The 17,526-nt window shown below is 23.3% G+C and overlaps 1 protein-coding gene across 1 annotated transcript; it reads right to left on the minus strand.

The window, feature by feature from the left end:
• Window positions 1-5,787: 5,787 nt before the first annotated feature.
• Window positions 5,788-17,447, minus strand: LOC112688263 (interaptin-like). The gene is made up of 12 exons (XM_025561367.1): window positions 17,017-17,447; window positions 15,489-15,661; window positions 13,849-13,966; window positions 13,211-13,303; window positions 12,933-13,141; window positions 12,716-12,854; window positions 11,630-11,672; window positions 11,443-11,565; window positions 8,070-10,987; window positions 7,456-7,595; window positions 7,173-7,318; window positions 5,788-5,899 (listed from the first exon to the last, which is right to left on the minus strand). Exons 1-12 carry the CDS (start codon window positions 17,092-17,094, stop codon window positions 5,853-5,855), a joined length of 4,227 nt encoding a protein of 1,408 aa, XP_025417152.1. The 5' UTR covers window positions 17,095-17,447; the 3' UTR covers window positions 5,788-5,852.
• Window positions 17,448-17,526: the final 79 nt, after the last annotated feature.

The raw sequence follows: 17,526 nt of genomic DNA on the forward strand, positions 1-17,526 counted from the left end.
CGTCAAGTTGCATCCCCCAAAAAGGAATATACCTTTTTGGGGGACGCAAGTAGTATGCAGCCACTGGGGCGTATTTAATGGTATTTCACCAAATTTCAAACTTATTTACAGTATAATTTGAATAAACCTTGTGTACAACTTGTAGATTTACATACACTGTCTTAATATAATAATTTTCATTGATATAATAATTTATATGAATACGTGGTATTTATTTATGTAATACGGGGGGGGGGCAGATCTCCACTTATCATAAGTCTATTACATTTTAAAACACTCCCGTTAAATGAATCCTGAATACGCCACTGTGCAGCCATAATAATAATAGTTGTATTTGATTATTGAATTTTACGACTTTACGAAAAATATTTATATATATATATATATATATTTATGTAGTTTTTTTGCTACCTGTATGTTTTTCGACTACATATATATTTTTCCACTGCTATATAATTAAATAAAAATTACATATGCGTACTATAACAATTTTAAATGATAAGCAAAATTCTACATAAATTATACATTGTTTTAATGAAATAATAAATTGTAATATTAATTATAAAAAAAAAAACTGATAATAGGATAAAAATGTAAATATTGACCACTCATAATTACACATAAAACATGATAATTAAGTAATTTATTTATTTCTATCTAATTAATAACGTATAATGATGCTTAAAGGTAGCAATAATAATATACATTTTTTCAATATAATTTAATTCTAAATTATATAATTAGTAAATATTCTTTTTTTTCTAAATGCTGTCTTTGGTAATTTCGTAAAAGATTATAAGGTACTTACTAAGGTTAGGTTAGGTTAGGTTATAATTTCGTAAAAGATTATAAGGTACTTACTAAGAATATCATATTTAACGTTTTAGTAGATAGGTATTTAGCGCACGATCGCATAGAAACTAATTGCTTTATACATATGTTAGTCGTTCTATATTCTCGTGCAGAAAAATTAAATGTTATTCATTTTTTTGTAAATATATTGCATTTTGAATAATGATTTATAATACATCGCATCAAGAAACTATTCTCTTTGTATTTCGTTCAAAGAAGAACTATGTATAAAATAAATCCCTGCAGCTTTTAACTAGTAGATACAGAACTTAAAATAACACTGCAAGAGAACAATTATGTACTAGTATTTATTCAAATTTCAAGTTGGAGCTTCTAAAAACGTGCTCACATATGTTTATAATTCTCGTTTACCATACACGCTGATGCGTCATAATGCAAAATTAATTTTCATAAAATGAAAATTGTAGTGCATTGGCATTGGGTTAATTTAGTAGAGTTTATCGACCTATTTAACATTTTTAACACTAAAATATTACCTACACATTTTATTTTATTACATATTTTAATATGTACGTACTTCATAAATCATTATTATAAATGTAGGGAAGGAGCTAAATTACGGATAATATTCTCATCGATTGAAATTCAATATGAAAGTAAATCAATAATCATTCATAACACGAATTAATAATTTAACCAAGAGCGAACAGGTTAAAGCTTTAGTGATTGATGGAGAAGTGACTATTTTGTTATTTTTGTTTTATGTTTCTACCAAAATTAAAATAGGCTTCTGCTGTATAGCATATAATTAGCTTGTGTGCGTGATTGTCAAAGACGGTAAATCGATAATATATACACAAACATAGCTATAAGAAATTTGGAAACGTTCCTTTTTTTAATTCTAAAAATACTCTTCTACAAATGTTTCGAAAACACATTCCGACTAACCACAGTGTCAACCAATTAGTATACATTTAATTGTTTTTGATAACTCATATTTTAATCGAATATGGAATTGAGAGTTCAGAAAACATCATGTGAACTCTGAAGAGTAATTCGTAATATCACACTGATCAGTACATCGAAAAAACACGTTTTTCATTCGACGAATAATTTAGTTACGCATGAAATAATAGCTCTGTATTGACCTGTGCGAATGTTTATTTTTTGTTACACACACTCAATATATTATAATAATTTACTTCTTACATTACGCAAAGCAAAAATAACTCTAAATTGGCTATAAAAACACTAATATCCTTAGTAAATTATCGTTTTTAATCCCATTCATTGTATTATATCATGTCGGTATAAAATATGAACAATTATAAATATAAGAATAGTATATTTTTGGATATCTACCTATTTGTTTTTATTTTTTGGCAAGTATACATTTTTATGGCTTAATTTCAAAGTTAAATGATATAACAATATGATGTATTTTATAAAATATCATCTCTATAGTACTCATGTAATATCATAGTTAACGCTACTTGATCGAATATAAAATTTGGTAATGTAAAATAATATACAAATAGATATCCAAAGGAAAAAGGACTACCCACTAATTTCAACCTGAACGGACTCAATTGACTTATAAAGTGAACCGTATAAAATCAAATTATTAAATCTAATAAAAAAAAAAAAACCTAATATCGAAGTAATTCAGTATGTAATACATTTTGTAAGAATTATTAGGCATTCAAATATGATCATTTTACGTAGTCATTAAGGATTCAGTAACGGTCAAACGGAAGGGGATGAATGGGATAGATCCCTCCCATGACCTTTTTTTAAATATTTATAATTCATCCATATTATACATAATATAATATGGGTGTTCATCTATTTTCTATTTAAAAAAAATAATTATACTGTACTTATTAGTTATTATACAGTCTCTAGGCTCGAATAAAATTAACAGTTCAAACATAAAACACTAAAATATTAATTGAAACAAACTTTTTAGATTTTTTTCATTTCCTTTATAGTTAAATTATAAGAATGTATGAAATTTAAATTTAGTACTTAATGCTTAACATAAATTATTATATTATTATATGAATTGTGTAATTATATTATTTTAGAGTGATCTCAATGGTTTAACCACTATGGTTGTTCATCGTGAGGTTGTCAATATAACTGTAGACGAAGTACTGGACAAATTGGCAAAAAAAACAGAAAAATAGATTTAATAATATAAATAGGTATCATCAATAATAATTAATAATATCATTAATATAATATAATTTCCATGTTTAAAAATAAAGATTTTTATATATAGGGTTTGTTAAAAAATCAGCTACACCCCCCCCCCCCCATGACAAAATCATTTGACCGCCACTGTAGGGATTCGTTAATTATAATATCTAAGGTTAGGGTTAGGTTATGTATCTGTATAATTTATTGTAACAATATCATAATATTAAATATTTAAATTCAAATAAATTCTTTGACTTTTTACTGTTTCCACACTATATTTATGACTAGACAAGTCTCAAGAATGATTTTTCAATGAAATTATTTTTACCATAATTCACTAGCCCTTCGAGGTCAATAATTATTTTCGGTTATTTCAGCTATCTATAGAATAAAATATTTTAATTTCGCATGACATTTCAATTGAATAAACCGTTCAATTGAAAACTACTTTTTATGCTAAATTTCTAATATTTCAAATATTATAATACCTACTTAATGTAATTAAGTAATCTAATCTAATTTCTTAGATCTTAACATTTCTATAATAGAAAAAAAAATTAAGTTTAGTATTTACAGGAAACCTACCCTAAAGTGATTCTATAATACTAAATGATTCTAATCACCTATATTCTCAAAAAATATAATTTTTTAATTCAATATTTTATAAACTGGACATATTTCATTAAGCATACTTAATTATCATTAAAACACAACTCACTTAATTATATTTTTAACTATTTTAGTATGAAATATCTAAATAATATAACTAACGAATTCGTTAAAATTCTAAACATTAATACTAAATCGTAATTCCATAAAAGCTCGTTTATGTGCTATATAATTTTTATCTTTATGTGAAAAGAATACTATAGGTTTATAATGATCATTAAGTATTCCATGTATTGTAAATTTACTTAAAAACTATATTTTTATTACACAATAACAATACTGAACCATTATATATATATTTTTATAATAAAAAAAAAAAAAAATGTTTGTAATGTATTAACCTCAATAGATGCTAAAACGGTATGCACTTAAATTTTGTAGCAATTTAGAACAAATTAAATTCCGAGGTTGGTGGATGTTATTCTTTTTCCGATATTTTAATTTTCAAGTGAGTTATGATTATGTAAAATGTTACAATTAAAAAAAAAACTCGCATAGAAATTAAAATATCGGAAATAACCGACCAACAAAACAAATAAAATGTGCTTCCTTTCAAGTATTATTATGGGTCAGTTTACTCTAATATTAAAACCTACATCGCTATACTTGAACTACTAAACGCAAATTTGCTACCTTGTACGTGTGTCAGACGGAGACAACATATGCGGATGTCGCGTCCTTTTAAGTGGTACATTCTACGATTTTATTTTGTTTCAAGCATATATGAGCCAATCATTTTGGCTAATCAATTATAGTTAACAAGAACATTTTCATATTGATAGTTTTTATCTAATGTAATTAGCATGACATGTGTGTTCAAAAGAATTCTCATAATTAAATTATTTTCCCCTCCGCTTGCTTATTTATTAATACAATTGTGTACACATTGGAATTTAATCTGGGACCGAACTAACAGATTTGTAAAAATTCCTTTGCAGATGTTTCTGAACTTTTTTAGGGTTAGGTAGTTCTCGACTTCTATCGTAAAAAAACAATTTCCTTTTCTATCACGCGATATTTCAATCATTTTTATTTATAGAATCGTTGAACGGACTAATTCGTAAGAGGTTACGCGAAAAAATGGACTCGCGCAACTTGATCATCAAACTGCAATCGGACGAGTTATCACCGTTTGCCGTTCTAAATTTCTGACCACGTGCATAGTAAATCACAGTTATTGATTGATAAAATGTTTTTGAAAAATAGTTAGATAAGTCTAAGTAATTTTCATTTTTTCTTCAAACATTCAACACTGATTATAAAGTATACCTACATCAAATATAAATAATAATTTTCATATTAACGAATTGAGATTTTTTAGACACACTCAAGTGTTACATATAAAATGTTGTTACAAACATAACCACCTAAAAATTAAGATAAATTTAGTTTTTGCATATCAGGATTTAAAATAATTTTTATACTCAAATTTGAAGTTTATAAGGATAAGTTTAGGAATATCCAGTTGTTAATATGAAAAAAGTATACAGTACCTAATAGTTTTTTACTGAACCAGAAAATTCCGGAAAAAAAATTATATAAAAGCTAATATACGTTCTGCAGTTTATAAATAATGAAAGATCAATTGTTCAGTAAAGGAACAATTTTTGTGTTTATTTTTTAAAGTCAATACTATAAATTTCGAAACTCAATTTACTACGAACGATGTTTTCATTCATCACACGTATCCTTGATATAATTAAAAAGTATAATGCTGTCCGTGAATAATTGCAAATACAAAAATATTTAAAGAAAATTATCATAACATAATCATCCGACTAAAAATGTCTACAATTATTATATTTATCAATATTATACTTATATACGAGTAGATTTCATCTTAACCTAAATGATATTTAAATTACAAACTTACAATACAAAAAATATTATTGATGAGGATTTCATTTAAATACAAATTGAATAAAAAGGCGTGAATTAATCTAAATTTAAAATATACTGATACGGTTTTTTTTTACCATGGAAAATAAAAATAAAAAAACAAAATACACTTTCTAAAAAGGTTTTTATTTTAATGGAAAAAAATTCAGTTAGAAATAAGAGTAATAAATGTTTATTTTCAATTAAAAACAAAATAACAGTTGATAATCTTATTGCTAAATACATATTAATTAAGATAACTAATTATAATTGACAATATTTTAATCCCTTCACCATAATATATCTTTAATCCAAGATAATGAGGTACTTGTTTCTTCTGAAAAATAGCATTTAAAATAAAACTTTCAATTAGATAGAATATTAACAATAATAAAAAACAAAAATCAACAAATATTAGATGCTTCATATTACTCAGTTAATGAGTATCTTATTTATTGTCTTGTTGAATTTAGGTTTTAGAAAATATAATATATATATATCTCATTTAAAACCATAATTATACTTTATTTTAGTAAGACATTTTGTATTTTTACATATTTTAAATTTTATTTTAATTTCATACTTCTCAAAAAAGTAAATTTTTTTCTTAGAAATTCGGTGTGAAAAATAAATTAATAGATTTTTAGTATTGTGAAGTGGTATAATGTTGGTACAATATTCTGTTCATCTGAACTTAAGATGCTTAAAAATAGTAAACTCTGGTTCGATATTTGATTTTTATAAGTATATAAATATTATCATAAAAACATGTTTCAGTATATGAAAGTAAAATATAATAAAACATAGTTTGTAACTTGTAAATAAATTAATTTATTCAAAAAACATGAATAAACCAAATTTATGAATATTTTTTGTTAAATTAACTATATGTTAATAATTTTAAAATATTAAAAACATATATATGAAGACAAAAAATAATAAATTAATATGAATTACTTGTAAATTATATAAAATAATGTATATATTATATTTTTAATTCGAATTTAAGGGAAGAATATACTTATTTTATATTTTATTAGAGTATTATATTTTACCAAATTATAATATCATAACAGTGTAAATAAAAGAGAAACTTCATCTTTAGAAATAGTTCATTATTTATAAACCAGCAATAATGATGAACTTCTATTAAAAATTAATACACTGCATTTATTATCATTCTTATTTATGTTTTTTCTTCTTATGAGATTATTACAATCTAATATCAAATTAAATTCACAGCAAGTTCTTTAAAGGGCATTCATAATTTTTAAATAATGTTACCATGCAGTATACCAACATTGAATAAGCAGCGATAACTTTTTATTTGGACAAGTTATCATTACTTATAACACAAAATACTAATATTAATACATTTCTAATCAACCAAAAATCAACAAGTATAAACTGCATATGTTAACAAACATTTAATTAAATAAACTAAATATCAAGTAAGCTGAATATTTGATAATGTAAAAATAAGCAGTATAATTATATTGCTAATAAATCAAAGAATTTACTCATTAATACCAGTTATTTCGATGAAGAGGTAAATAAGTAGTAAAAAGGTCTACATTTAAATAATTTTACCGTCAAAGTTTTATTTTTACCAGTTATATTAGATGATTTTGTTTTATGTGTCTTAGAACCATCTTGATCACTTTGATGGAGTTGCATTTGTGACTTATGTCGCTGTTCTTGGTCAGTAAATAAATCAGCATCTTTTCTATATTCTAAACTGTGTAATTCTTCCAACCTGAAAATACATTAATATAAATTATTTAATTTTAATAATAATTGAAAATAAAAATTTAATAAATTAATAAAATATAATTTTATAATGGTTAACATTTTGAAAAAAGTATTATCACAATTAATAATTAAGAGCATTACTTGTCATCTATGGCTTTTGAACCATAATTTTCTTTTAATGAATCTGATGAACCTATTTGCGACTTACTGTCAGATAGAAATTGAATTTGTCTGATGGAATTCGATAGCTTCAATTGTAACATATCTCGTTCTTCTAATAGCTATAAAATAAAAAGTGAATAAGATACAAATTTAAAGGATAAATCAATTGTTTTTTGAAAACAATAATAATAAAAAATAAGAAATTCACAGATAGTTAATTTTTTAATATTTTATTAGTTTTCTTAATCCTTGGAAAAAACTGAAAAAATAGCAAATTATGATATTTTTTCCTCAAAATTATTTATTTATTTTTCGACAAAATAAGTAAACTGACATTTTATACATTGAAATTTTTTAAATAATTTTGAGGAAAAAATATTAAAAAATTTACTATCTGTAAATTTCTTAACTTATTAACTACATATTATTATTATTAATAATTCACTACCCAAAAGTGTTGAGAAAAAAATATAAATTTATGATTATTAAGTCTTACATCGTTCAGAATCTAAACATAATGACATTTTAATCTAATAAGTAATTAGATATTCATTTTAAAATAATAGAAAACTATATCTTTAATTTATTCATACCCTGGTTAGTTCTAATGTCAATTCATCACACCGAACATCTCTTTCGTGGACAGCTGTCAACGCTTTATCAAGTTTTTTTTGGACTAATCTAATATCTTCTACATTACGATTTAAATTATCCAATTTCGATATTTTTTCAGAAAGAAACTGAATTAATCTATCTCGCTCAGCAATGGCCCTCTGGAACTGTTCGTTATCTTCTCTTTCTGGTATAGTTTCTTGAATTAAAACCGAAGGTTTATTAATAGATGACTTTTCAGAACTTGCCAGCATATTTGATGAGTCAATATTAATATCATGATTATCAACATTGTGAGACAACTCAATATGACGTTCATCAACTAAATACATTTCATTATTTTTAATAGACATGTATTCTAACAATGTCTCAGTCAATGATTGTAATTCAGATATTAGATTTACAAATTTTATAAAAAGTAAATTAGTGGATGTTAATTCATTAAAATACTTATTTGTTAAAAGAAAAGTTACTAATTCATGGATAACTTGTATACATGTTTGTAACCGCATAATTTTTGATTCTTCTAAAAAATCTTCCGAATCATTTTCACTATTTATAACTGGAACACAATTAGCCTTAACTATTTTATTCAATTTTTTAGATTGTACAACAACCCAATCAAAATTTGCATCATTTGATGGCCATTCACAAATAATTTTTGAATGAGCTAAATCAATTAAATGTTGAGTTTCATTCAATTTTCCTTTTAAAACTGTATTTTGTTTACTTAAATTAGGAGTTGTTTCATTATCCAAATTACTTTTAAGCTGATCATAGTCGTTTTGTAATATTTCATGTTTTTCTTTTATTTCGGTTAACTGACGGTAAGTTTCAAGTTTTTCACTAATGAGATTTTCAATTTCTGACTGACAATTGGCTATATCAGTTTCATGAATTTCATTAGCATCAATAAATTTATCATTCAGTTGCTTATATCTTGAATTTGCGAACTCTAAATCATTTGTTAAACTCACAATTTTTTTATCCAATTCATCAGTCTTAGCACGAACTTCTTTGAATCGAGATTTTAAATTTTTATAACGTACAAGTAACATTTTTGAATTGCCATTTACGACAGAATCTTTTGTAGGATTAGACTTTTCTATAAATTGTATTTCTTTATTACATAAATCTTCTGTAGATAAAGACAATTTTTCTCCATCAATATTATTTTCAAAATGTTCGGTTTGAGTAATTGCATTTTGAACATTTAATTTGAATTTTTCAGTGGGTTTTTCTACAGTTGTCATTGAAATCGATTTCTGAATTTCAATATGCTGATTTTTTAACACATCGTTTTCATTTTTTATTTTTTTAATGAATAATTCTAGTTCATTTAAGGAGTTCTGTAACAACACACCATTTGTCTCATCAATACTAATCAAACCTAATTTTGTTGAAATACTTCTTAAACATCGTTTTATTTTATCATTTTCATCTTTAATATTAATTATATTAGAGTTTTTTAAAGAAAGTAAATTATCTAAAGTAGGACCGTTTAAATCAGTTATAACTTTTTTATTTTCTAAAGAAATACTAGAAGGAATCTTTAATTTTAATGTATCATTATCATTTTTTAAGCATTCAATTAAATTTAGGAGTTCATTATTTTTCTCATGATACTCATTCTGTGTGGACAACTTAACTTTTTCAACAGCTTCAGATATTAATTTTTCAACTTCAGTACGAGCTATCAGTTGAGCTTTAGAATAACGATGTATATTATTTAAATTTATTATGTATTCTAGGACATTTATGGAGCCCAAAATAATTTTCTTAACACAAATGTGTAATTCATTATCATCATAAACAGTATTACAAATTGAATCAACAGTGTTAAGCAAATCAGCACCAAATTTAATATTACTATCATCAAAAGAAAACAATGATCCCATACTAATTAACACACTACGGAGTGTGTTTATACTTCGATTTTGTAAATTCGATTTTGTTATCATTTTGTTTAATAATTCATAACATTTTTGAAGCTCTAAATCGCAATATTGTACAACACTATTAATTTGTTTGTTATTATGAACAAGGTGTTCTGATTTTTGATTTGAAATTTGTATTTCTTTTGTTAAAGATTCAACTTGTTGCTGTAAAAGTAAACAATTGTTTTCAGTTTCTTTTAATGCCTTAACTTTTAACTTCAATAATTGTTTCTGTTTATGAAATCGATCTGATAATAATTTATTTTCTTCATTTTCAAAAACAGATCCATTTAATTTATCAGAAAGAGTGTGGTTTTCTTTTTTGAGAAAAGCCAACTCATTATTCATTTGAATAGTTTGCATGTGCAATTCACTAATCATATTATTTAATTCCAATATTTTCGATTCATTTTTATTAAGACAATTATTAAGCTCTAAAATTTCACATTTATAAGAATCATTTTCTTTCATAACAATATCTAATTGGTTAGTGACATCATTCAGTTTTGAAGTACTTTCATTAAATTTATTATTACAAATTGTAAGTGCATTTTTATCATGTTCATGTTGTTGAATCAACTGTTTTTTTTCTTGTTCATACTCTATTGATGACTCTTTCATAGCTTTTTCAAACGTTTCACGCATATTTTCTATAACAGACATTAAATCCGTGTTACGTTCTTTATGCATGTTAATTTCGGAAGTTGAGATTGTTATACTTTCCATTAGTTCTTCTATTCTTTCAGTTAATTTTATATTGGTATTATTTAATTCATTGTTGTTAATTTTTAATTCTTCAATCACATTTTCTAAAAGATTCATACGACCTTTATCATTAAGATATGCATCTTTTAGCTGAGTCCATCGATTGGCTGTTTGTTGAACTTCTATTACTTGTTTTTTAAGATCTTCATTTAATTTTTCATTTTCAATTTTTAATTGCTGAATTTCAGATTCTTTTTCTGTAAAAAAAATAAGTATCTATAGTTAAATAATTCATATTTATTACATAACATCAAGAGTTTTGTTATACTTATTTACTAATGTTTTGTTCATAAATACATATTACTAAAATTATTTTTAATAAATATTAATTTTGATACTCAAACTTGATATCATCATATAAATAAAATGCTGTACTTTTTTTCAATTGAAAAAAAAAATGTAATATTAAATTATGAATATTCTAAATAATTATAATTTTATACTGGAATAGATAAGATTAATGATATAAATAAGTGTAGCAGTATATTTTAGCAATTCAAGAAAGTTTTATATTAGTTTTAGTGTAAAACAATTAAAATATATTTAATCATAATTTATAATTTACTGTTTCAATAACTATTTTAATAATTACTAAATTTATAAAAATTATCTTTAACTGATTTTTAAATTTCAAAAATATATTTAATTATACCATTGAGTTGAGTTAGTAAATTATCTTTTTCTTGAGTATTTATAGGCTGGCTCTCCATTAACTCAATATGTTTTAATAAGGCATTGTTTTTTTCTTGTAAATTCTGAAATTCTTTTTTCATATCTAAAACTTAAAAATATAGAAATTAATAATGGTTAAAATGTAATGCAATAATAAAAAAAATTACCATCAACAATTTGTTTTTGACTATTTTCTAGAAGCAGCTTTTTCTGAAAAAAAAAAAAAAATCAATATTTTATGTTTCTTTTTTTAAACTTTAGAGATCTAGGCCACACCTGTAATGTACTATATATTTCCTTATCATACACAAATATTAAAAAATTCTTAATTGTAAAAATATAATAAAATTTAAAATAAATTATTTTGTACTGAGCCACAACACTTATATATATCGAAGGCATTTTGTTGAAAGGGCATATACCACAAAAAATCAAAATAATGAGTTTTTGGAACAAAATTTTCAGAACAATAGGCGCATAATTAGTAATATTGAGGCAGTTAAAAATATTAAGAATTATTCTCTATATAGCGGATATAAGTTATCCAAACGCCCTAAAGAATATATATATATATATATATTTTAACGGAGAATTTTAAAAGGGCGTATACTACAGGAATTGCTAGTGGTTTTATCGAATAAACTAAGCATTTGAATGATAATTGTTATCAAATTATCAACATGCCTACTATATAAAAGTATATCCAAGATCAACCGACCTTAGCGGTATCATTTTTAAAAACACTATTTTGTTTCTCCTGAACAATTTCAATTATGTGGTATACGTCATTTCAACAAAATACCATCGATATAATATACAACAAAACTGAACTTAATAATCATAATTGTTTTTAATTTAAAATCATCATACATTTATTAGTTTTTAACATAAATAATTTTAAAATATCACAAGTTTTTCACAATTTTTATTAAAAAAAACTATAGTAAAAGTTTTTTTTGTTAATAAGCATACTCAAAGGATAAAATTACTAACACTCTAACGAGGAATACAGTAAAAAGAATAAAATGTATATTTTAAACATTTGATGTATACTAACAACTTATTATCACAAAAATATACTGGTACTTGTAAAATGTATATAATATTATATATTTTATCAATAATAAATCTGATAATGAATTAATTTGAAATATCCTAAAATAAATTTATAAAAAAAAACTATGATCTTTTATTTTTAAATTTCAACTATATAATTTGGTGTATTAATAATACATTAAATATAAAAAACTCACTTCATTTTCATGGTTCATATTTAATTTTTCAATTTCTAATTTTAAACTATTTTCTTTTTTCCGTAATTCATTATTTTCCTTTTCAAATTTAATATTAGTCCTTTTCAATTTATCACATAGTCTATGGACGCTTTCCAAACTAAAATAAAGTTATTAAATATGTATATACATTAATGATTTATTGAATTTTAAAATAGAATTTTCATATTTTACTAACTCCTTTTTTAAATCTGCGGATTCTTCTGCAATTTGATTAATCTTTTGATTGCACCTTAAACGTTCTTCATTAATAACTTCCAAATTTCTTTTGTTTAATGATTCCGTAGTTTCCAAATGCAATTTATTCTTTTGCATGATTACTTTGTTTAATACCTCGATTTTATCAATTTTTGATTTTAATAAAATGTCTTTTTCATTTATAATGTTCTATTTTACAATAAAAAGTATGCACATGATTAATATTAACTAAAAATATTTCAACATTAAATAGCTTACATGATAATTTTCAAGTTTTTCATTCAACTCAATAATTTGATTCTTTAGTAAATTTATATTTTTTTCTTGAAGTTGTGTTTCTATGATATTTTCCTATAATATAAATTAATTAGTTATTCATATATCACAATAAAAAATTAATTATTATGCTACATTAATTAAATCATATTTACACATGCATACATTAAGTACTTAAATCTATTAATAATAAATCTCAACAATTAATAAAGTGCTATTAATACTATTAATAGCACTTATAATAATATAATTAATTACTATTAATAATAAATTAATCAAATTAACAAATAAATCACATTCGATAGCTGGGAACCAACTTTTCGGTTTACTTATGAATCAATAAATCTATATCCAAAACTAATAAAAAAATTGCAAACTTAAAAAATATATTATAACTGATTAATTATAAAACTAATAATAAGGAATAAAATATAATGGTTAAATCATAAAAAATGTATAAGAAAGTAAGAATTATTATAATTAAATAATATGAAAAATAAAATTAAATTACTATTAATTGTAATTTTAGATTCATAGGTACCAGAATTTATATTTTACATTGATTTCAAATTAAAAATAATTATAAATAACTTTTATATTAACCATAAAATAACTCTTACATAGAATTTCGTATTAATTTTTTTATTCTCATTTTGTGCATCCAATAACATACTATCTTGGGCTTGATCATTATTACTATAACTTTGCTCATCTATTTTACTGTTCTCAACTAACTTTCTGTAAAAAAAAAAAAAAAAAATTACAATTAAAATTTCAAAACAATTAAATTTACAAATTATTAGTACTTATTCAATTACATACATTAATCAAATTTTTTATCACATTTATAAATACAATTATTTGATAAATATATAAATATATATGGTTAATAAGTACATTTATGATTTATTATAACATAATCTAATAATCAATACACAATTATTAAAAGTATATTTTCTTTTAACCAAAACATTAACTACACTAGGGGTGGGCATGGAATCCGAATATCTGAATTATCCGGATTTATGAATTTGCTTTTTATATAACTTATAATTATTTTTAATATTTAGTAAAATAAATTATTTTATATTTTATATTATATTATATTATATTATATTATATTATATTCTATGAATTTCAATATATTTATCATGATTTTAACAGTTTTTATAACGTATAATTAATTGCCAAAATTACAATTTAATAATTTTTTGAGTTTCCTTTATACCTGTATGACTTACAGTGATATCAAGACTGAATACCCAATAACTTATCTTAACTGCATAACCTTTAAATGGTTATTAAATAAGATTTTCTGAGATAAATTGAATTTATACTACAATACAATATAATTAAGTATATGTAAATATAAAAATGAGTAATTGAACAGTAAAATTGAATCGAATAATCCGGATAGTTCAGATAATCCATGAAATCCAGATTTTCTAAATCCAAATTTGCCCATCATTAATCTACACATGCAAAAATGTAAATTTCCAATTAATATACTGATATTTAAGTAAAAATAAAATTTAAATAAATGAATAGTAAATGTAAATATTAAGGGACTAAATACACCAATTATAATAAATATTTACAGCAAACAAATTTATACATTTTACTTTAACTATTGATTAAAAAATAATTAATTATTTCAACTTAAGAATTAACATAAAAAATGTTTATCCATATTTTAGTTTTGAATGTAAATATAAGCAAAATTAATTCTTGAAATTTTTTTTTTTATAATTTCATTAGCATTTTTGTCCTAATTTTAAAATTAAATAGTATTAATATATAAATATGATCTTAATAACAACGAAACAATTTCTTAAAATATTTATATTGTATTATAATTTATTATATATACCTATTATGTTTGTTAATACACATGTTCCATATGAAATTTTAAAAACTTAAAATTACTGTCATTTTTTTATTACTTAGATATTAATACAATAAATAAAACATTTAATTTATTATATAAGTACTTAAGATTATATTAATTTTAAATAAAAACTATTATTTAATTATTAACTATTTTTAAATAAATTAATATACTTATTCAGCAGATTTATATAAAAGCAATTATTTTAAATGTTTATAATAAATACACCTTAGGGTATAATAAATATTTCAATGATTTTTCAAAGAATCTTAAATCATATAATCATGTCACTGCATATATTTGAACTCAAAATATAATAAATATTAGTTTATGATAAAAATAAATCAATTAGGTAATTAATTGATATCATACCTGTCATTTTCTAAAAATTGGCGGAATAATAAAACTTTTTCACTTGAGTCTGAAGTAATATTACTATGAATTGACTCTACACTATCTGTTGAAGTAAAAGGTAAAGGTGTGTTACATCGACTAGAAGATGTTTGGTATCTACCTTGGTATTTTTCAAAACGTTTACCAATTTCCTAAAATAATGATTATACATTAATAATACATATAGTGAGACCAACTATGTTATATGGTTTCAGTAAAATATTTAAAGGGGGGTGTTAGAGGTTTCTACCTCCCCCCCCAGAGAATTTCAAGACCAAAAATTTTTAAATTTTGATCAATTTGAAGTTTGTTAATTTTGAAAATTCAAAAAAAATTTTTTTTTTAAATTTATAAATTTTATTAAGTTTATAAAAACTAATGAGATCTGGGTACAATAATGTAGGTATTTTTGACTGTGCAAGTTAAAAAACATTATTACACTTCACAGGCTATTGCCTATTGTTGTAGCCTGTAGTTTGCAGAAAATTGCTGTCTACTAATTGTGGAGATGTTGGATGAAGATTGCATTTTGTTTCAAAAAAGACTTAATGGTCTTGCCATGTTATCTATTCATTCAGATTTAAATATTACTACTGATGGAATTATTGACAAATTGGCAAATAAAAGAAGAAAGCTAGAGTTTATCATATAGTTTATAATCAATGAAATTACATTTTTCAATAAAAAATAATAAAAAAGATAAAAATTTAATTTTGACAATTTTATACTGATTTATAAAAAAAAAAGGATGATGAAACCTCTCCAAAAAATTGTTTGTAAATACGCCCCTGTATAGTTCTTAGTGTTAGGCGATTAATAGGAGAACAGAACAGAGTATGAACGTTGCGGAAAAAGAATGCTAAGATAGATGAGTGAAACAAGAGAAGAAATAAGTAGAATAAAAAACTTATATGTGAGAGGTAGTATTGGTATAGTGTTAATTGTGGACAAGATGAGAGAAAATAGACCAAGATGGTTTGGTAACATGATGAGGTGAGGAAACAAAATTAGTAAAATTGGTTATGAAAATGAACATCGAAGAGAAAAGAGGAATAGGAAAACCAAAAAAGAGATAGTTGGATACAATTGAAAATTATATGAGTGCATAGGAAATGTAGAAAATCGAGATGAGTGGAGGTTTAGGATAAAGGTGGCCGATCTCAAATAGTTGGGAGAAAGGCGGAAGAAAAAGACATTAATAAAACATATGTACATTAATATTTTTTGACAATACACTAACATAAAATAAAATAATATTTTAACAATCAGGTAACTAGATAAGCCAAATGTAATATCAAGTTAATATTTTTCAATGATAACATAATAAAAATAAGTCATTTATCATCATAAACAATGCCAACCAACACTGAAATAAATAATTGTGCTAGGTATGACATAAAGATAGGTAGTTATAAAAAATTAAAAAAGAAACATTAAATTAGGATTTTAACCCATACCAGTGAATATTAATACTCTGTGTATGAATAGCATAAATATGAAAACTAACTTCAGCTTTAATTTTCATCTGCTTTGTTGTTAACTCTTCGCCATTGTCATCGTCAGCATTAGAGTTTTGATCCTCCATAATGGTAAAACTTTTTGATGTACTGGTTGTCTAGTTTCTAATTTATCTCACAAGTAAAAGTACTAAGAAACACAAAATAAATATTAGAATATTCGAGACGATCATTCATGATGAAAAATATTGCACTTAAATTTAAAGTTAACAAAAAAAAAAAACCAGCAATCGAGACGGCGACGACTTCGATAGTTCAAATCTAACATCCGCTGGACAATCCAGAATAAGAATTAAAAATTCAACATATTCGAAGCCGCTAAGATTATTATTAATGTAGGGCACGTCACTGATATGGCGAACACAAATTCACCATGTAGGCAGGTCCAAAACATCAAATTATTGTGCTAATCATTAAGCACGTATTATTTTTCCGTTGATAACAATAAATATAGTGTCAGCACTATTTACCATAATGATAACACGACAACTATCAATTGT

This window comes from Sipha flava, unplaced genomic scaffold, assembly GCF_003268045.1.
Source record: "Sipha flava isolate LNK unplaced genomic scaffold, YSA_version1 385_pilon_pilon, whole genome shotgun sequence".
NCBI classification, from domain to species: domain Eukaryota; kingdom Metazoa; phylum Arthropoda; class Insecta; order Hemiptera; family Aphididae; genus Sipha; species Sipha flava.

Bases quoted from the DNA above. Each gene is read 5' to 3' on its own strand.
- LOC112688263 (XM_025561367.1), bottom strand. From the start codon at position 17,094: ATGGAGGATCAAAACTCTAATGCTGACGATGACAATGGCGAAGAGTTA. The intron at 12,855-12,932 runs GTTAGTAAAATA...ACTTTATTTTAG, and splicing joins TCCGCAGATTTAAAAAAGGA to TTTGGAAAGCGTCCATAGAC. The intron at 5,900-7,172 runs GTAAAAATAAAA...GCTATTTTTCAG, and splicing joins AAAATCATCTAATATAACTG to AAGAAACAAGTACCTCATTA.